The sequence below is a fragment of the Arachis ipaensis genome, chromosome B6, assembly GCF_059453495.1.
Source record: "Arachis ipaensis isolate K30076 ecotype BB chromosome B6, ASM5945349v1, whole genome shotgun sequence".
NCBI lineage: Eukaryota > Viridiplantae > Streptophyta > Magnoliopsida > Fabales > Fabaceae > Arachis > Arachis ipaensis.
In genome coordinates this window covers 23,751,143-23,772,721 of record NC_142441.1, presented here as the reverse complement: position 1 = coordinate 23,772,721, position 21,579 = coordinate 23,751,143, and the positions used below count along the sequence as shown (strand labels likewise).

The window sequence follows — 21,579 nt, the reverse complement described above, 5'->3', positions numbered from 1 at the left end:
CCATTTTCACGCAAGGTTCTATCTGCTAGAAGTACTGGCCCTCTACCACAATTTTTACGCAATGTTCTATCTGTTGGAAGTATTGATCATCTACCTATTGCATATATTCCTTCTATATATTCCTTCCAGTTATTTGTTTACCATTTTACCACTCTATTTTTATTATTAAATTTGTATTTAATATTATGTATGGTATGAAATCTCAGTTTTAATTTTATTTTTTTAAATGTGATTTTATTTTTATATAGTTTGCTATTATTTTTATAGTTGGAGCAAATTTTGACCCCAATAAAGGTGTAGGAAATTCTAATAGGAGTAAAAAAATAAAAAAATAACAATAAAATATACATTGAGACACATTTATTTTTTATTTTTACCTACCATATCATACACAATAAAATAGCAAACACTAACTACACAATCTTTTCTTTGGCATTGCCATCAAGATTATTGTGAATTAGAATTTTATTACTATTCACCACAAACAAGAACACTGTTATGGGTGAAAGTGAAGTAGAAGAACCAATTTCTAAAGATATTATGTAGGAAAAAACAGAATGTTGAAAGCGCTAGAAAAATGGAACTAATAAAGAGAACAAATAAAGAATCAATTGCCTAATGGATTGTAATCTTAGTAATTAGGTTATGTAAAATTAATATTCAATATTGAAAGTATTTGTTATCATCGTTATTTTAATATTCATTTTCTTATGTAAAAAAATTGTATTTTTTGAAGTATCTATCCAAACACTACAACTTTAAAATATGTATTTCTATAATTAAAAATCCAAACAATAAATAACTTATTTATAAACTACTTTTAATAAAAGTCCTTATACTTTAAACTCTTTTTTCAAAACAACTTATTTAACATTTTATTTCAAAAGCTCTTTAAAATAAGTCCATTACTTTTATTTCAGCATTTTTTTTAACTTTTTTTTAGGTATTATAATATCAAACGCTGGCTATTTAGAGAAAGTCTAGGGGGCAGGAACGGACCGAGCTTCACATAAAGGGGGCATTTGCCCCCAGTAAGTTGAGAAAAAAGTAATAATTACATATATGTATATATATATTTGCCTCTAATATAATTATATTTTTTTCGACAAAAATTTATAAAATTTTATTTCGAGATTTATATTAAAATACTTTTTGTTTAAGTTTAACATGTAACAATATTTATTTTATTAAACTTGATTTAATATCACAATTTAAAATAAGTAAATAAACTAACTCAACAAAAAAATAATTAACAATGATAACATAATTTTTTAAATTTAATTATCAAACTAAAATTTTATAAATATAAACAAAATTATGAGTATCTTTTTTTTCTTCAAAAATTAGTTGAGATAAAAAAGAATAGTATCTATCTATTAATTGATATTTTTTATTTTAAAATTATATAGTACTTTTATTTTATCTCTTAAATAATTTTGTTTGTAACAACTATTTTAGATTAAAAATTATTTTATGTTATAAATATTATAACAAAAAAATTTTCTAATTAAATAAGAGGTAATTAATATTTGAAAATTATAATGAGTAGTAGGACAATTGTTTAAAAGTATAGAAGTTAATTTGATATATTAAAATATATAATTTTTTTTATATTGTCATTTAATTATATTTATTCTTTTAGATAACTATTTACATGATGAATATAAAAAGTATTTTTTTTTAATTATAATATATAATTGCGTAAAATTTTTAATTTGACAGTATATCAAAATTAAATTAAAAAGATATAAAAAATTAATTATTTAGAAAAAAAAGAGAAAATAATTATACATTAAGTTTTTATTATTTTATATAAATATATTTTTCATATATAAATTTAGTTTTTTTTTTGTATTTATATATAATTCTAGTTTCAAATTATAAATACTAGTATATTAATAGGCACTAATGTGCCAATTGATTCATTTTTTTATCATTAAATGTGTATAAAAATTAATAGAAGTAAAATTAATAAAGATGACAAATTCTCTCTAATTTAATTAAAATATTTTAAGATCAAGATTTAAAAATAAAAAAAATATGTTTTTATAAATTATACATAATGAATAGTATTTTAAGAATGAAAGTGTTCATTAATTTTTTTTTATTTCATATCTCCAATATATTTTTAGCATAATTAACAATATTTAACAAAATTTATTTTAGTATATATATTTTTGCCCCTACTCTTAAAATTTTCTGGGTCCGTCACTGTTAGGGGGCCAGCAAATTTGGTGATTTTTAGCCATTAATTAATCATCAATGATGTTTTTAATAGTGTAAGATTACATCTAATGCCTAATGGTATAAAATTATTCAATTTCCTTTTAATGATTAAATTTAGAGTAAATACCCTTTCCGGCCCCTGTCCATTTTGAAAATTGACTACCCGCCCCCTAAAGTTTATAAATTATCAAATCGGCCCTTATCCATTTACTCCGTGATACCAATTAGCCCTTGAGTTGGTTTCTCCGTTCAAAGTCGACGAAAAATGCTGAGGTGTAACGTGCAGTCCGTGACGTGGCGTTGGATCATCAAACGTGGATTGCTCTGTAAGCATGTGGACAAATAAGCCCCTGCAGACTCAGCAAAGCGACGTCGTTTTAAAAAGAAGTCCTTTTGCTCGTTTAGGGCGAAATCTCAGTCTCTCCATTTCTGAACCCTAACACTAGTGCCTGAAGCATGAGCGATCCAGAGCAATCTTCAACCTCTAACACACGCCGTGTCTGGAGGAAGAATTTGGTGGGTTCGAGTAGCAATGCAAGTGAGGATAAGAAGGCCAAGTTCCAGCACCCTAAATGCAAGTGTGGCACCTATGCAGTCATGCAACAGTCTGGGACAGCCAAAAACCCAGACAGAATCTTCATGGGTTGTGCCAACTATGGCGTAAGTGTGCACCCATCTTCAGTTTATGTAATCAACTTCCCACGTTGTTTAACAAGTTGTATTCACTATAATGGCAATTGCAGATGGAGCAACGTCACTGCAACTTTTTTGTTTGGCTAGACGAGCTGATTGCTAAACGTTTTGGCAATGAAGATGACAATGACATTCAAGGAAGAATGATGATGATGGAGAAAAGGTTGGAGCAACTGGAATTCAAGCTTGAAGATGAATATGAAGCAAAATAAAAAAAATGTAGTAATAGCCATAGTATGTTTGTTATGCTGGCAATGTTAATTGTGTTAACAGCAGTTGTGTTTGTAGTGTTTTAGGGTATATTGTGTTGCTTTAAGTGATGCATGGATATCTGTTAAGATTTAGGTTGATTTGCTCTGTAATTGTAGATTCTAAATGAATTGAATGTGAATTTTTCTTTGTTATAATGTAAAGACTGAACCCAAGATAACTCTGCACAATACTGTATAAGGTAAAAGCATAATGTTTATATTCATACTGCTAAGCACAAAGGCATTTACATAGTGAGCCAAAATCATCAGCACATGTCTGAATTCACAAAACAAAAAACATGTTCCATATTGTTTAGTGTATTACTTCCAATAACTTGGCAACCAAAAAACTTTACACAAAATATTCATAACTATAACTAGGATTATGTCATTTCTGAATCCTTGGTGGCCTAAACCCATATGTTGGCTTGAATTTGTGGGGTGCATTTAGGCCTGGTGTGGGGATAAACATGAAGGGAGTTGTGGCAGTCCCTGAGTCAGTTGCTCCTTCAGGTGGAAGTTGTTGCTGAGTTGATGGTTGTGAGTTTAGGGTTGTTCCTTGCTGTAGAGGTGGCTGAACTGTTGGGGCTGTGGCCTGCTGTTGAGGGTGGTGTACTGTAGGTGCTGGAGGTCTAGTTATAGCTTGCTTGGGTCTGAAATTTGGCCCGTGGTTGAGTACAGTTGGGGTAGAAGGGTTTGAGGGCTCAGTATTGTAGTCCACACCCTAAACCACATGAAAATAACTCAGTTTATTATATATGCTCTTGGGCCAATTAATTTTATAGTTAAAGAGTATGAATCTGTAAAATAACATTACCTCTACTGGTGGTTGGGTAGGGTGTGAAGATTGAGTGTCAACCCTTGTCTCTTGTTGGACTGAGTGAGTGTTAGAGGTCTTAGGAACTTTTTTCTTTTGCCTTTTTGCTTTACCCTGTGAAAGACATATGAGAAGCAAAGTAAGCACAGCCATGATAGGAAAAAAAAAACTTAAGCTTAGGGGAACATTAAGTTCAAACAAAAAACTACCACTGGATCAATAGATGTGGCAGTAACATTTTGGGGAACATTGCTTCCAACTCCTTCCTCGGCCTGTGCAAATCAAAAAATAACAATCTCAGCTACTATACTGCTCAATTGAATAGAGGAAATAACAACTACTACAATGGGAAAGAAAAATATGTAGAAAGCCTTTAACCTGTGCTTCCTGCTGATCTGGAGGTGGCTGTGATGATTGGTTTCTAGTTTGTTGTTGCTTTGCCTTCTTTCGTTTTGGCTGCCAATTCAGATTTGCAGGAGCTCCTTTGCAAGTCATGTGGTAGTGTCTCTTTTGCCCACATTTACTGCACGTGACTTGGAAAGACTTCCTCACCTTGTGACCTTGCTGCTGCATTTGTGACTCAGCCACCACATCAACAGCCCTTTTTTTGGTTGGTCTCCTTGGGGGTCTCCTAATGATTGGTGCCTCTGGACGCAGCCTGTTTGTTTCTTTCCAAAACTCCTCAGAATTCACTGGTTTAATGGAGTCCCCATAAGTAGCCCGAACAGCTTCCATTGTAAGCCATTTATGTGCAAAATTCTCTAGCCTCAGCCCTTGTTTCCTTAACCTTGAGATAGCAGCTACTGCATGCTTGCAAGGCAACCCTGGTAGGATAGATACACAAATGACTTTTACTCGATCAAGCTTTACTTAAATCATTGCCAAGAAATGAGTTGATGAATATACCTGTTAGTTGCCAAACGTTGCAAGCACATGTATGTCTTTGCAAGTTAACAGCCACTCTAGTCTGGTACCTCTGGACTTCAAACAATACCCTTGCCTCATCCCCAGCCCACTCTGCTGTCCGCTTATTGCTCTCAGGAATGATGTACTCATCCAGCCTTAGTTGTTGAACTGGAGCTAATTTACCCTTGTATTTGCTTATTCTGTGCTTGTGCCCTGCCATCTTTCGCATAATGTAACTTCGAAACTCCTCGCACATAGTTAAAATCGGTTTCTCTCTATACTCCACGATCTTGGCATTCCAAACTTCGCACATGTTATTGGTGATATTGTCACACTTCGGGCCATGGCTAAAGTAAGCCTTCGTCCATGAAGCAGGATCAAACTTCTGTAGATACTCCCAAGCAGCTGTGTTCACCTTCTTCACAAGTTTCATTGAGTCTTTGAATTCTCTCATTGTTGTGCTCTTAGCAGCCTTCCAAACCAGCCCCTTTGTGTGCTTGTCCTTAAAGTGTTTGATGAAGTTTTTCCATATATGTAAGACACAATTCCTATGATGGGCTTGTGGCATTACCTCATGCAATGCCTTAGCCAACCCCTGCAATAACAATTCATAAGAACAGTTGAACTAACAAGTAAACACAGCACACAAACCATATAACAAAAAGGAAACACAAAGAAAGAAGTAATGTAACCTTCTGCTGGTCAGACATGAAATTTCACCCATTGGCAGCCACAGAACCAAGATCATCATGCAGGATTGAAAGAAACTATTTCCAGGAATCAGTGTTCTCAGCTTCAACTACAGCAAATGCTATAACAAAGAAACTATTATTGGCATCCTGCCCCACAGCTGACAACAGATGACCACCAAAGTATCCTTTTAAGAAGCATCCATCCAATCCAATCAGAGGGCGACAGCCCGCCTTGAAGCCTTTCTTGCAAGCATCCAGTGAAATGTACAACCTATTGAAGAGTGGACGACCCTCCGGTTGAGGAATGACATCAACCATACCAGTGGATCCAGGATTGCTTCTGTGAATTTTATTTAAGTAGTCATGTAGCTTTCCATATTGTTCTCGCTCCTTTCCAATTACTTGCTCTCTAGCAGCTTTCAAGGCTCTGTATATCATCCTATAATTTATATGGACATTATAGTCCTGCTTCATGTGCTCTAGTGCCTCTTTCGGAGTCATTAGAGGTTGAGTTACCAACCTTTTTACCAACTTACTTGTCACCCAAGATCTATCAGCCATGTTGCTGCTCAAATTCCTACCACAGTTATGCTCTCCAATGAATGTCTTGATTTGAAAACTTAGACTCTGACTATTATGAGAGCAAAACACCAGCCATAGACAACCCTCCTCAGCACACCTTGCTCTAATCCTCTTTGGCTCATTCTTCAAATACATAAGCTCTTTTTCCTCATATACAAAGTAATCCTTAAGTGCTTGCTTGAACATTGCCATTGTCTCAAAGTGTTGTCCAACCTGAAACTGAACTTCACCATACTCTGCATCCTCATTAAAATCAGGATATCTTGCCTTATGCCCCCCATCTGAGTCAGAAATTGGGGAGTTAAATGCCTCAGACTCATATTCATATGGCTTTTCCAGGTCTGAGTCCAATTCCTCAGCCACTGGATCTGAATTGGGCTTATCCCTTGCCTCATCATTTGGGTCAACATCACCTGGCCCATTACCTTGATCTCCACTAGGCCCATTGTTTGGCTCATTGTCTGCTTCTTGTTGGGATAGAACATGTTTTCTTTTTCTTCCAACAATACCTCTTTGCCTTCTTCTTCTTAGTCCTAGGAAACATGTCCTTATCACCAAAAATACCAGGTGGCGCATTATTCTTCTTTTTAGGTGTCTGTTGTCTAACACAACTCTTCTTCCTAGCACCCTTTTGTCCAGCATCCATTGCCTCTTTCATCCTCACACTAGGCTGCTTCTTCCTCACACTCTTCCTCTGTACATTTACTTCCTCATCACTACTACTACTATCAGATTTTAATTCAGTTGGAGGGGGTTTGTAGGGTTCGTCTTCAGTTGTTTCATATCCGTCATTCGAAGAAGGTGAATCTACCTCAACAACATCAGGCCCATATACTGGTTGACTAACATCATGCTCAAAGTAAATAACCAGCAAATTCGACTCCACATTCTCCATTTTTTTATCAGACATTTCATTGATTTCCTTATCCCCTTTGAGAACATGCAACCCAGACTCTAAATCAAGGGAACTGCCATCATACCAATACATCTGTTTGTAACTTGTATACCCTAAACCCTTGAACATTTCCTCCAAATCCTTGAAATTAACATAATCTATGTCTAACGGAGGAAATGTCTCAACACTTCCGTCGCGGTAGAACAATGCACCATCTTCATCCCTTTCAAACCAACCCCCATGATGAAAAACAGGGACTATTTCATATGACATCTATTAGAACAACAATGTGCAATAATTAGAAATTAATTAACAACTTCCAAAACGCCTCATTTTAACATTTTAGACCATGCATGAGGTGATCAGTAATCCAAATCATCATTAACCATAACCAAGTTCAGAAAAAAAAAATGGACCAACACAAGCTAACGAAGCACTAAGATCAGATAGCGACACTAACCTTAGTAGCGCCGTCAGTTCCTCCGTCTGCAGCACCGTCAACTCCTCCCTGTTGGAAGTCTCTGTCAGCTTGCTTGGAGGGAGACGTTTCGGTCTCTTAGGGTTTCTTCGTAATTTTCAGGAGAGAACGAGGGTGATGTATGGTGATGGGGGTGTGCACAAGGGGGAGAATGGAATTTCACCCCAAACGAGCAAAATGATGCCAAGCAAAACGACGTCGCTTTGCTGAGTCTGCAGGGGCTTATTTGTCCACATGCTTACAGAGCAATCCACGTTTGATGATCCAACGCCACGTCACGGACTGCACGTTACACCTCAGCGTTTTCCGTCGACTTTGAACGGAGAAACCAACTCAAAGACTAATTGGTATCACAGAGTAAATGGATAAGGGCCGATTTGATAATTTATAAACGTTAGGAAGCGGATAGTCAATTTTCAAAATGGACAGGGACCGAAAAGGGTATTTACTCTTAAATTTAACAAAAGTGCTGGCCCTAGTACTCCTCGGCTATATATTCTATATTTCATTTAATTAAGCTCCATTTGAATGTTACATACTTAGTTGCACGGACAACTCTCTAGGTCTTCATCATCTTTCAAAAGAGCAAAGAGAGCGACAAAAAGATAGGAATCAGTGGAAATGAAAATATGAAGCCTTTTACTAATAATTTGAAGTCTTCGCTTGTGAAAATTCTTATTCTTTTCCAAGGAAGGTAAAGCAGACATAAATAACAAAACCGCGTTTTGGTGCCCCCACAGCTTTATATAATGTAAAGTCCAAAGCGAGCACTGCCACTGAGGAGTGAGGAAGGGTTCTGGAAATAATGGAGGAAGAAGCTAACAAAGTTCATAGATATTTATTTGATTGGCAACTAACAAAGTAGATAAACAAGGAACAGCAACAGGATTAGGATTATTCCATTCATTCATTGTTCAATTCAATTTCAGTCTCCGATGGGTAACTGCTTCTCCGACGTCTCCGGTGGCCGCGCTGCCATCGGGGGAACTGCCCGAGGCCTCCTCAACGCCATCGACGCTCCCAACGACGCTGTCGACAACTTCCTCAGGTCCCGTGGCTACCCGGCCTCTTCTCTCAGATCGAGGTTCCTCACTCTCTTCCGCTTCTTTACCTTCCACCACTCCTACTCTTACCTAACTAACTTCTCTTATGGTAACGTTTTTGTCGTTTTGTTGGCAGCTGTCGTTTTCTGCTTCCGGCTTGCGTGATCGAGATGTTCTCTCTAAGGTTCGTCGTTTCGAGCATCAATCGTCGTTTATATCTTTGTTCTGTTATTTCTTTCAGCTTCAGTTTCCTGTAGTTCAGTTGATGAATGTCAATTTCAGTGTTGCAAGACCAGAATTATCTCTTGTTTTCTGCAACGAGCTCGTGATTTTTTTTAAAAAAAAATAAAGCAAAACAAACAAACAAACCACGAAATTATTGCAAATCCATAATTTATTTTAGGCAATTGTGCAGGACTATTTGATTATGGTGACGTTGCATTGAAACTACATATATTTTATAATGAAAATCGGGCCAGGCCATTGTTATTTCATTCTGGTTTTGGATTGTTATCTTTTCCTGCAAAATTGTTGTGATGGTAAATACGGTCACCATTGACTGTTTGTGTGGCTGTTATTTGCTGTAGAGTGATCCAATGATGGTTCTTTATACAAGAGGGAAACATGGAGCACTTGAGGAAATCGGCCGTACTGAAGTAGTTCTGAATTCTTTGCAAGTTAAATGCTTATATTTATACTTCTAACAAGGCACACTAGCATTTTGTTTTTTCACTAGGAATCATTCTGTAAAATATTTTTTATCACAGGTTTCGAGTGTACGACATTGATACTCAGTTTCACAATTTGGATGTGAAGGTATAGTGTTTACCTTGGAGACTCTTGAAGTCACCCTTTTTCCTGTAACTTTAAGTTCAAGTGGCTATTTAATAAAGATAATTTTACATGTTATATTCTAAAGTGTAACCCTTTCTTAATAGGATTGTGAATTTTACTGTTTTGTGACTTCTTTATGATTCTATGCATACAACTGAACCTGCTTAAGTTTTTTCTTTATTGGTTGACATTCTGCACAATCTTTTCATAAGGTTGTGAAACAACATATTCCTAGTTATTTCCAAAACTATACATTAATTTGCTATGTGGAACTTTTTACTTTCTCTTTCATTAGATGTGATAACAAGTTAAAGCATAAAAGTCCATATTTGTAAGTTTTGATTGACTTATACAGATGCTTAAGCTAGAAGAGAAACAATTTCTAGGTGAGGCAACTTGTGCATTATCGGAGGTAATGTGGAAATCTTTCAGGCTATTGTGGCTGTTCAAGTTTTTGTGGTCTGATATCTGACAAGTAAATAAAAATTTCATTATACTCTCAGTTAAGCTGTATCTTCATGGCTTCTCACTATCTCACATTTATTACTTTTTCCCCCAAATCCCAATATATGCTGTTTGAAAGTGCTTACCATCTCAGTCTTTGAGTTAATAGCTTACTAGGTAACTGCCAAGCATATTGAAAAGTTTTTCAGAAAAGACGAGCATTTCATAATGCATACTCAAATTATGATGCACTAGCACCTTATTCATTTCTGAAAATAAATTATCTTCCCAAGAACTCTTCCCATCAACAGTGACAGTATGGCATCTGCAGATAATTATAAAGTCTGATCGATCGTTGGCATTAGAGCTACATAGAGAAGATCCTATCAGATCTATGCATTCCCAAAATTGCAGGAAGCTCTTGGTGCATGCCGAGGAATGTGTTGGCTCAAAGACTACAGTAGAGATGATATTTAGGTGCTCAGATTTGGAAAATAGGGATCTCTTCTCAAAAAGTGTATGTCTTAGTTTTTCCTTTTCTTGTTAGGTGTTATATGGAAAGCCAATTATTATATAAAATAAGACATGGTTTTGTTTTGTCTTGTAGGATCCTTTTTTGATAATATCAAAAGTTGTGGAAGGTGGTACCCATATTCCAATTTGTAAAACAGAAGTTATAAAGAATGATCTCAGCCCACAGTGGAAGCCAGTGTTCTTAAACATTCAACAAGTAGGAGGCAAGGTACAAGGATCACCCTCTTAATTTATTCTTTCCGTAAAACTATAGAAGTATGGAAATATGGCCATGTTTTATGAGATTATATATGGAATAATATGTTGAACTTCATGATTTAGACACAGTGGAAGCTCTCTCATTTTTTCGTTTTTATTATATACAGGACAATCCTTTGATACTAGTGTTATAACTTCAATACCAATGGCAAACATGATTTGATAGGGTAATTGACAGTTACTTTTTAATTTCCTTCCTCTGTTTGTTCCTTTGTCTATCAATATACTTTCTAGGCTGAAATGCTTCTTTGTTTTATCAGAAAAGTGCAAAAGTCTTTGGCAGAGTTGGAGAAGCTTCATGCTAGTGGTCAAGGAGGAACTTTATTTTTGCCTACTGGCGGTGGTCATAATTCTCATAACAAGGTTTTATTATAAAGTTTATTTGTGTCATGAATCCTTCTTTCTTTCTCTAAAAAGTATAAAACATATTTTTCTATAATACAGGTATTAAAGAGCCGGGTATATCTGGACAAATTTTCTGAAAGTGTCCAATATAGTTTCCTTGATTACATGTCTGCGGGTTTTGAATTGAACTTCATGGTGGCCATTGATTTTACAGGTACAGCTCATATCCTCAAATGAAGTGTACCTTATTATTTTCTAGATTTCTGTAGTTGTCAACATGAGGGGCCTTAGATATACCTGGATGACAAAGGTTTATGCATTCTTAATCAAATATAACTAACCTCCTGGTTTATCAGCTTCAAATGGGAATCCACGTCTTCCAGATTCTTCAGGACGGCCAAATGCATACCAGAAGGTGAGAACTGAGAAGTGATCTTTAGTTTGAATCATTTGTTCTTCCAGCTATCCTTGTCTTGAACTTGTCACAACTTTATTTCTAGGCAATTGTTGAGGTTGGAGAGGTGCTACAGTTTTCTGATTCAGACAAACGATTTCCTTCATGGGGATTTGGTGCCCGACCAATTGATGGTCCTGTTTCCCATTGTTTTAACCTCAATGGAAGCAGTCACTAACTCACTATTTTGAGGTAGATATGCTACACCTGTTCTTGCTTGTTTTCACTTATCATAAAATAGTTCATCATGATTGAAGTTCTGTGTTTAACAGGTGGAAGGGATCCAAGGAATTATGATGGCATACACAAGTGCCCTGCTTAATGTTTCTGTTGCGGGACCAACTCTTTTTGGACCTGTCATAAGCAATGCTGCACTTACTGCCAGCCAATCTGTAGCAACTGGTGCAAGAAAGTATTTTGTTTTGTTAATTATCACAGTAAGAAATAAGAATTAGAACTTTTTTATTTCTCTCTAGAACTATGTAGCTGCAATTTACTCTTCCTGTAGTCTTTTTTCTTCCATGTCTCTTTCCGACATGCGCCTTGATTCAGCCATATAATCATAGCAGAGCTAATCACTCTATATCTGTGTTGCATATGAGAAAAAATTCTTCTTTGTCGTGACTTCTAAGCCTGTGATGATTTTTTGCATCATCTTGCTTTTCCACTGCTGATGCTGACATTTAATTGACATCACTAGGAAGGAGTGGTGACAGATCTCCAAGAAACAATAGATGCCCTTGTTAAAGCCTCTGACCTACCATTATCAATCCTTATCGTTGGAGTTGGAGGAGCTGATTTCAAAGAAATGGAGGTATGAAAACATCTCGGCTTTTTATACATAACTGTTCCTCATGGGAACTGTGTGATCAGTATACCACAACTGGTTTTTTTTAGTTTTGCTACTCCTTTGAATAGATTTTAGATGCTGACAAGGGGGAGAGACTCGAAAGTTCATTCGGACATGTTGCTTAACGAGATATAGTCCAGTTTGTTCCATTTCGAGATGTTCAAAGTAGGTATCAGTTTGCATATTATGATGTAACTCCATCCTATTGCCTTCTAACTCAAAAAATCTTTGCAATCTTCCCATTGCAGGTGGAGAAATTTCAGTAGTTCAAGCACTTCTAGCAGAATTACCTACTCAATTTTTATCGTACATGAGAAACAGGAATATCCAACCGACTCTCTAAGGCATGTAAAGAACCACCATTTTCAAACTACATAGTAAAACGTTCTATCCATTGATTGTTGTGCCATTTCAAGGCCCTCGCAGTATATTAAATTGAAATTTGGCTAAAGGGTGCAAACTCGCGCTTTGGCTGAATGCTCATTTAATTGAAGGTGAAGAAGGGCTTGCTAGCCAATTGCATTTATCTAAGATTGGTATCTGTCTGAGCGAGCTTTATGGGTAGGATTTCCTTTCCTTCTTCTTGTACTCATGCTTTGTGGGTTTTGTGGCAGGTTCGTTCAGAACTACAAATTGGAGTTTGTTTTCTTCAAGCTCTGGGGAAAATTTTAGTCGTTCAGTGAACGTTGAAATCCAATAAGTGAAAATATTTGTGAATTGATACTTTGATGCAAGTTAGATCATTGATGTCTTTAGATGGAAATTGATTATATCCATGAAGTTAGTAAAGGTTACTAGATGGAAATTTTAAATTTGTCATAAAAAACAGGTGGGAGGGTGGACACAAGAATATGATGGACTCACCTTTGTAGCAATAAGGGGAGCAGGACATGAAGTTCCTTTGCATAGACCAAAACTTGCTCTTTCACTCTTCAAATCCTTCATGGCTGGAACCTCCATGCCCACTCTTCAGCTTGTCAGTGACTCCTAAAAGATGCATCTCGAATGTAGTGCCTCTTGGAATGATCATTTGGCAATTTATTTTCATTTTTCTAACTAGGGATTTCTTATCCAATGAATAACTTCTCATACCACTTATACAGATGTATACCCTTATTTATCCCTAGAAATCAAGAGACTGTAATTTTTGTGTATGTGATCTTTGAAGTCAAGCAAATCTCATCATTGTAACAAGATCAATAAAATATACATGCTTTGAGATTTATAAAAATGTTAACAATTAATATTTTGTTATTCAATGATCAACGATTAATAACATCTTTATTCATGTTTAATTTGTTTAAAATTTGGCAATTGATCAAAGTAAAGTAGGTAAACTATCAAAGAGCCAAATGTAACTGCCCCATAATTAGGTACTGAAAATGAAAATTAACTCGATATTCTCTTCCAATTTAAAGCTCAGGTAACAGCCATGAACCCCTCATTGTTCTTTCTCAAGCGTTTCTCAATTTATTTCACAATGAAAATGAATAAGTCTATGTACAGATCCCAAATAACTGGCATGTTTCTACCCTAATGACCTTTCTTTCGATCTAGTATAATATTTCCACAGAATATTGCGCAAAACGAATAAAATAGTTGAAGATCACAAATAGAAGTAGCAGCAGGTAATGTGGTAATGTAACAATGTTGCACTGTATTATTAGAATTTCAGGTGGATAAAAAAGGAGTGATTTTTGTATTGCATAACATTTCTTCTATGTGTGCACATAAACAGGGCGTGCAGCTACTCGAGCAAGCGTTTGTACTTGCACCAGGCAATGGCAACCACATACAAGAAAATGGTTCCAGCAGCACTGCCCCCAACAGTCCAGAAGAACTCTCCATTCCCGGTAATATTTGAATCAAATAGCTCAATATGAATGTTCATGCCGAAAATACCAGCGACAACGACAAAGGCACTCACTACCAGAGTTGCTGTGGTTAACATGACTCCCATTTGGAGCAGATGATTCTGTTTGTCATCCAGCATTATGTTGATGTAGTCCTCTGTGTCGTCCACGTATTCCCTTAGCTTCAACAGGATCACCACAACAAAACAACATCAAAACCAATCTTATCGTTAAGGTAACATGTAAATCACAAGAAGCTCACCAGACCAGAAATATGTTGGTTAAAATTTGTTTTAAGCATTTTCTTTGAAAAGACCATAGCCTAAAACTACCAAGGCACAATATTTGCCTCTATTACCCAAAAAGAGAAATTGTCCCTAAGATTTTGAATCTCTAACATGTTTGGATCTTTTGCAAGCAATAACAAGCGAAATCCTCAATTAGAAAGAAACCAGACAAGCGTCACAATAATTCTTGGAAACGGGAATTAGTTGCTTATAAAACACAAGATTAAAAGTGTAAATGGTAGTTATAGGCAACGGAAAAGGGCATGACAAAGAAATGAAAAGGCATACAGTAGAGAGCTTGTTGAGTGTGCCATCGATTTGCACAAAATATGCTTCCAAGAGCATCTCAAGCTCCTCCACATCAAGATGCTTAGTTGTGGTACTGTAGGTAGTGCTAGCACGGCTGTCCCTGCTAACTCCCACTAATAACCTGTCATCATCATGTTGATTATCGTCATCGCTTGCAGCAGCTCCACCCTCTTCCAGTGATATTTCAGGAGGAATGCTGCTAATTGGAGAATTAGAATCAGTAAAGCAGTACTAACTAACAAGATTCAAGGCAAACAGAAAAGATTTACATGTACACGTGCCTGTCATCGACATCAAGCTGATTATGGTGGTCATTGTCAACATCATCATCATTTATAGAGGAGGCAGAAGAACTGTGGAGCTGTTGTAACTTGTCGGTGAGATACATCTCAGCCATATCGTCGTCGTCATCGAGCAAGTGTTCTAACTCATCCCTTACCTTCTGAACGCGACCAGTGATGGCAACAAGTCGGCTCTTAATTTGACGAACCCGTTCCAAATTGAGAGTACTGATCTTGGAAGTGAGCTTGTCCAAGGCAGGGTGGGCCTCCTGTTCCAGGGTTTTTGCCTCGTTCTCTAACACACTGCACGCAGCCTCCAGGCAGGCCTCCAGTGCCACAAACTCGAACGGCAGGATCTTCATGCCATCACCGTTCTGAATACCATTCTGCTTCGATTGGGCTTTCACTTGCTCCCCAACGGGATCGAGATCTTCATCTTCATCCTGTCCCTCTCTTGATTGCCCTTCTTCCGAGTCGTACACTTTGCTCAGCTTGAAATCATCCGAAGCCGCAGCTGCCGCAGCAGCTCCCTGGACTTGGTGGTGCCGGAGGATCCTCGAGTGGAGCTCCTCCACGAAAGGGGTCACGGAGGGGTCGCGGGAGTTGAGGAGGAGGACCTCGTGGGCGGTGATGATGGCCTTGATGTGCTCGAGGTTGATCACGATGGCCCTCTCACGGCCTAGCACGGTCGAGGGGTAGGACAGGAGGGGGTCGAGGATACGGAGGTCGCGGGCGGGGAGACCTGTGCGCCGCATGATGGCGTGCTTGCCGGCCTCCACAACCTGCTTCTGACCACTGGAATCGAGAAGCAGCCACGCCCTCACCCCGGTCCCCTTCTTCCTGTTTATCGGATTCGGAGCAACCGGAACCCCAATCCCATCCATCATCCCTGCCGCCGCTGCCGGAACCGGAGGCGGACCCTGACCCTGACCCCGAATATTCATCAGTTCGATTCCCTCCTTCACTTAATCAATTATTCAATTCTTGCCTTGTATTAATTGTATTCACCTGCTGAAACGATGTGGCTACATTAGGGGTAGAACCGAAACAACCGGTGGTTCAACCGAAAAAACCGTTTTAGAATAAAATAATAAATAAATTATAAATAAACATCCTAAAATATAATTATAATCTAATATAAATCTTAAAATATCTTCGAAATTTAAAACAATACATAAAATATCATCAACCAAATTCATATGATCTTATCAAAATACATACTCAAAAGTTAAATAATAAAGAGAATATCTAAACATTAAATACCAACATAAAGATTTATCAATCATCAAATGCATTGTTATCAAGAGAATTAGAATTGGCAGTATCATTCGAATTAGGAGGATTAGGATTGGCAAGCAAGTTATTGTTCACAGATGCATTGTTCTCAGCAATTGCTTCTTGATTAATACTATCATCCATAACTGAATAATAAATCATTCACAAAATTAAAAACAGCAGTAGCACAGCCAGCACCAAACAGGACATTCAGCAACAAAACCACCATTACCAACAGCATTCAGCATTCAACAACAAAAACACCATTACCAACAGCATTCAGCAACAAACAGGGCATTCAGCAACAAAAATTAGCATTCAGCAACAAAGTGTCATCAATCAAATCCATATGATCTTATCAAAATACAATCTCAGAAGTTAAATAGTAAAAAGAAATATCTAAATATTAAAAACCAACATGAAGATTTATCAATCATCAAAATCCGTAAATTAGAAGAACCTTGTGACTGACTATTATTCGAACTAGGTGGATTAGGATTAGCAGAATCATTTGAATTAGGAGGATTGGCAAATGAATTATTACTCAAACAGGCATTATCAACAACTGCTTCTTGATTAATACTTCCATCCATAACTAAAATCAATAAATCATAATCCAAATTAAAAACAGCAACAGAACGGCCAGAAATCAAATAATCATCCATAAGACCATAGAACAGAATCAGTAACAAATCCATTACTCAATTTCAGAAACAAAACCATTACTCAATTTCAGAATCAGTAACAAAAGCACATATTAGAATAGAATCAGTAACATATCAGAAATCAATCACTAACTTCAGAGTTCAGATTCACAAATCCCTAATTTCAGAAATTAAATATTCGAGTAATTTGAAATTTCAGAGTTCAGACCACTAATCTTTGACCGAGAGAAAGACAACGCCGACGAGACGAGAAGGACGGCGACGGCGAGATGAGAAGGACGACGACGGCGAGACCACGGCTTGCAGCTCGAACTCGAGCAAGAAGACGACGCGACTACGTGCTGAGCTAGGGGTTTCGGTCTCGGACAGGGGGAAGGAGGAGGCGCCTCCGACCGACGGCAGCGGCGGATCCGTGGAAGAGGCTAGGCTTTTGGGTTGGGGGCTAGGGCTGTGGCTGGGGAGGGAGAGGGAGACATTGTTTGAAGTGTTACTGGGGCTAGGGCTAGCACGAACGAGTTTGGGGGGAGGGGTGAAGTGTGAGTGTGTGACTCGTGCGTGCGGTTTGGCCGTTTTCAGGTTCCCTTTGTTTTTTACTTTTTTTCAAGGTTCTGAAAACCGGACCGGTCATTGAACCGCTCTAGCCACTAGTTCACTGATTTACTGGTCCAACCGGTCTAATCATAGTTCAACCGAAAAACCGTTTTATAATAAAATAATAGATAAATTATAAATAAACATTCTAAAATATAATTATAGTTTAATATAAATTTTAAAATCTCTTCTAAATTTAAAATATTACATAAAATGTCATCATCCAAAGCCAGCCATATGATCTTATCAAAATACAGATACTTTAGTGAATAAACATAGGCAAACAACTCTACCACAATCAACAAAAGGTAAAAAGGAAGAGAGAACAGAGAGACAAACATCATATATCACACATTCATATATACAACAATTGACAAGTAGAGACACAAACTACATAAACAAATTGGAAGCTTGCTGGAAATGGCATTATCAAAACTGCAGTGTCGAGTCTGCAATCTCCCAATCTAAAAACATGAGAAAGTACCTATGAAAGTTCTCAATTACAATTGTTACCAAATAGAAACCAAAATAAAAATGGGTCAAAAAATGCAACTTACCCATTTTTAATCCTAAGCTTCCCTGTATTTCCTATCATGATCACCAACCTAAAAAATATCAACCATTTGACAAAAAATTCATAGTTTAGTAACAGTTTTCTATTAGCATCTATGTTGGGCCTGGTAACAAGATAAATTCACAGCTTAGATATTCTGAACACATGAAAATACATGGATTGTGTAGATCATATGACCAATATGATTTCTTTCTTGATTTTTTGTAAAGTGGGTTCTGTTAACAATTTAATCATCAATCCTCAATTTAATTAACAAGATTAACAAGATTTTCAATTTAAGCAAGAAGCAGTGAGCAATGGGCAACAACAGAGTCATCAATCATCATCAATCACAGGTTCACAAGAACCCACGGCAAATTATTCAATAATTATTCAACTCAGTAACAAGTAACAACAACAAAGTTCACAGCTTAACTAACAATAATTATTCAACAAAGTTCACAGTTCACAGTAACAAAAAATTAATCAATTATAGTTAAAAATTATTAAAAATGCAAAGCATATTCAATAATCATGCAAGGATTTCTGATCAAAGCATAAAAAAAAATAAAAAAAACGAAGAACAAATGAGCTCTGAGTCACTGACCTTCGATCGCTGAGGAGGACGGATGGCGACAGACGACGGCGACAAGATGACGGCCGCCGAGCACGAGGAAGAAGCAGCGCGCCTGCGACGGGGACTGCGAACAGATCGAGGACTTGGAGAACTCCCCTGACTGCGATGCACGAAGACTCGAGAAGACAAACCCCTGACTGCGACAGATGGCGACAGACAACGGCGACAAGACGACGGCCACCGAGCTCGGGGGAGAAACGGCGCGCCTGCGACTTGTGACTGCGAACAGATTGAAGACTTGGAAGAAACTCCCCTGATTGCGACGCACGAAGACTCGAGGAGACAAGCCCCTGACTTCGACGGACGGCGGCAAAGACAGCTCCTCCTTGCGGCGGTGGTGGCGGCGGTGGTTTTTCCCTTGGTTGAGGCTGGGCGTGTTTGCTCGATGGAATAAGGAAGGAGATGGATAAGAGTATAAGACGCGTTTTGGCTTCTTTGATTTTCCCTTAAGCGCAAAACTGTGTCGTTTTGTTCAAACCGGCCAGTTCCGGTTCCAGTTCGACTGGCCGGTTCTCGGCCAGTTTAGCGGTTTATGGCCGGTTTTGTAATTTTCGGTTTGAGACATCAAACCGAATCGTTATTATTGCCGGTTTGTGATTAAATCGGTTGGACCGGTCGGTTCGGTTCGATTTTCAGAACCATACTTTTTTGTTTTAAATGGCAAAACGGCGTCGTTTTCTAAGAACCGGCCGATTTCTGATCCAATCCAACCGTCCGTTTCTTGACCAGTTCAATGTTTTAAAGCGGTTTTGTATCTAACGGTTTTAAGAGGATGACCGGACCGTCTTCTTTGCCGGTTTTCGGTTGAACCGGTTGAACCAGTTAGTCCGGTCCGGTTTTTAGATCCATGCAAAAAACCCTGCTGCATTCACAGAAGTCGCAGAAACTATGAGAGGAGTTGTCTTGGTGATTAGTAAATCTGCTAGGCTTTTTTCTGCTGTTTCAGAAAAATTTTTGTTATATGGTGTTTGGGCTTGCTTTTTTGGTTTGGTGTGAATATTGTGATCCATACGATATAATTAAGTTATGGACTATATATGAAGTAGGAAAAAAATGATATGGACCTAAATAATAATAATAATAATAATAATAATAATAATAATAATAATAATAATAATAATAATAATAATAATAATAATAATAATGGAGTTAAACTAAGCCTCACTTGTAGACAAGGATTCAAGTTGTAGACAAGGATTCAGGTTCTTAGATTTACCGCCCAGTGAACGTGTTCGATTCCTTATGAATGATGATGTTAAAGGGAATTTATAATGGACTGATACGGATACGGAATATGATGAGCGGATAATTTATACGCTTTTTGACATTGTTTTTAGTATGTTTTTAGTAGGATCTAGTTACTTTTAGGGATGTTTTCATTAGTTTTTATGTTAAATTCACATTTCTGGACTTTACTATGAGTTTGTGTGTTTTTCTGTGATTTCAGGTATTTTCTGGCTGAAATTGAGGGACTTGAGCAGAAATCAGATTCAGAGGTTGAAAAAGGACTGCTGATGCTGTTGGATTCTGACCTCCCTGCACTCAAAGTGGATTTTCTGGAGCTACAGAACTCGAAATGGCGCGCTTCCAATTGCGTTGGAAAGTAGACATCCAGGGATTTCCAGCAATATATAATAGTCCATACTTTGGCCAAGAATTGACGACGTAAAATGGCGTTCAACGCCAGCCTTCTGCCCAAATCTGGCGTCCAGCGCCAGAAAAGGATCCAAAACCAGAGTTGAACGCCCAAACTGGCGTTCAACTCCACAAATGGCCTCTGAACGTGCAACACTCAGGCTCAGCCCAAACACACACCAAGTGGGTCCCGGAAGTGGATTTATGCATCAATTACTTACTCATGTAAACCCTAGTGACTAGTTTATTATAAATAGGACCTTTTACTAGTCTTTTTGACCATCTTTTGGACGCCTGGTTCTTAGATCAGAGGGGCTGGCCATCTCGGCCATGCCTGGACCTTCACTTATGTATTTTCAACGGTAGAGTTTCTACACTCCATAGATTAAGGTGTGGAGCTCTGCTGTTCCTCAAAGATTAATGCAAAGTACTACTGTTTTCTATTCAATTCTTCTTATTTCGCTTCTAAGATATCCATTCACACCCAAGAACGTGATGAAGGTGATGATTATGTGTGACGCTCATCATCCCTCTCCCTTATGAACGCGTGCCTGACAAACACTTCTGTTCTACATGAAATAAGCTAGAATGAATATCTCTTAGATCTCCTAACCGGAATCTTCGTGGCGTAAGCTAGAATGATGGCGGCATTCAAGAGAATCCGGAAAGTCTAAACCTTGTCTGTGGTATTCCGAGTAGGATTCAATGACTGAATGACTGTGACGAGCTTCAAACTCGCGAGTGCTGGGCGTTAGTGACAGACGCAAAAGGAGGGTGAATCCTATTCCAGCATGATCGAGAACCGACAGATGAATAGCCGTGCCGTGACAGGGTGCGTGAGCATATTATTCACTGAGAGGAGGGGATGTAGCCACTGACAACGGTGATGCCCTTGCATACAGCCAGCCATGGAAAGGAGTAAGACAGATTGGATGAAGATAGCAGGAAAGCAGAGGTTCAGAGGAACGAAAAGCATCTCCATTCGCTTATCTGAAATTCCTACCAATGATTTACATAAGTATCTCTATCTCTATTTTATTATATATTCGAAAACACCATTATCACTTTATATCCGCCTGACTGAGATTTGCAAGGTGACCATAGCTTGCTTCATACCAACAATCTCCGTGGGATTCGACCCTTACTCACGTAAGGTATTACTTGGACGACCCAGTGCACTTGCTGGTTAGT

General features: G+C 37.7%; 2 protein-coding genes and 2 pseudogenes across 6 annotated transcripts; 1 reads left to right on the top strand and 3 right to left on the bottom strand.

Moving 5' to 3' along the window:
- Positions 1–3,558: 3,558 nt before the first annotated feature.
- Positions 3,559–5,461, bottom strand: LOC110263923 (uncharacterized). The gene is made up of 5 exons (XM_088490537.1): positions 4,894–5,461; positions 4,366–4,811; positions 4,197–4,259; positions 3,988–4,101; positions 3,559–3,894 (listed from the first exon to the last, which is right to left on the bottom strand). The coding sequence occupies exons 1-5, from the start codon at positions 5,459–5,461 to the stop codon at positions 3,559–3,561; spliced, it is 1,527 nt and encodes a 508-aa protein (XP_088346663.1).
- Positions 5,462–5,609: 148 nt separating this feature from the next.
- LOC148554892 (uncharacterized) lies at positions 5,610–7,335 on the bottom strand (annotated as a pseudogene).
- Positions 7,336–8,326: 991 nt separating this feature from the next.
- On the top strand, positions 8,327–13,432 carry LOC107646185 (protein BONZAI 1-like; annotated as a pseudogene). The gene is made up of 17 exons (XR_015885864.1): positions 8,327–8,624; positions 8,720–8,767; positions 9,171–9,267; positions 9,320–9,399; positions 9,773–9,829; positions 10,193–10,378; positions 10,469–10,603; positions 10,761–10,820; positions 10,914–11,016; positions 11,098–11,212; positions 11,355–11,413; positions 11,499–11,629; positions 11,712–11,889; positions 12,153–12,266; positions 12,371–12,467; positions 12,551–12,796; positions 12,917–13,432. The product of XR_015885864.1 is annotated as a protein BONZAI 1-like (transcript).
- A 239-nt stretch (positions 13,433–13,671) lies between these two features.
- On the bottom strand, positions 13,672–19,196 carry LOC107646184 (magnesium transporter MRS2-3). 4 transcript variants are annotated; one of them, XM_088490045.1, is made up of 5 exons: positions 18,724–19,195; positions 18,121–18,168; positions 15,033–16,040; positions 14,731–14,947; positions 13,672–14,337 (listed from the first exon to the last, which is right to left on the bottom strand). In XM_088490045.1, the coding sequence occupies exons 3-5, from the start codon at positions 15,974–15,976 to the stop codon at positions 14,050–14,052; spliced, it is 1,449 nt and encodes a 482-aa protein (XP_088346171.1). In that variant the 5' UTR covers positions 15,977–16,040; positions 18,121–18,168; positions 18,724–19,195; the 3' UTR covers positions 13,672–14,049. The 4 variants fall into 4 exon arrangements, with proteins under 4 accessions (XP_088346171.1, XP_088346170.1, XP_016205871.1 ...); XM_088490044.1 differs by having other exon boundaries at positions 15,033–16,043; positions 18,724–19,175; XM_016350385.2 differs by lacking the exon at positions 18,121–18,168 and having other exon boundaries at positions 18,724–19,196.
- Between the last annotated feature and the right edge of the window lie 2,383 nt (positions 19,197–21,579).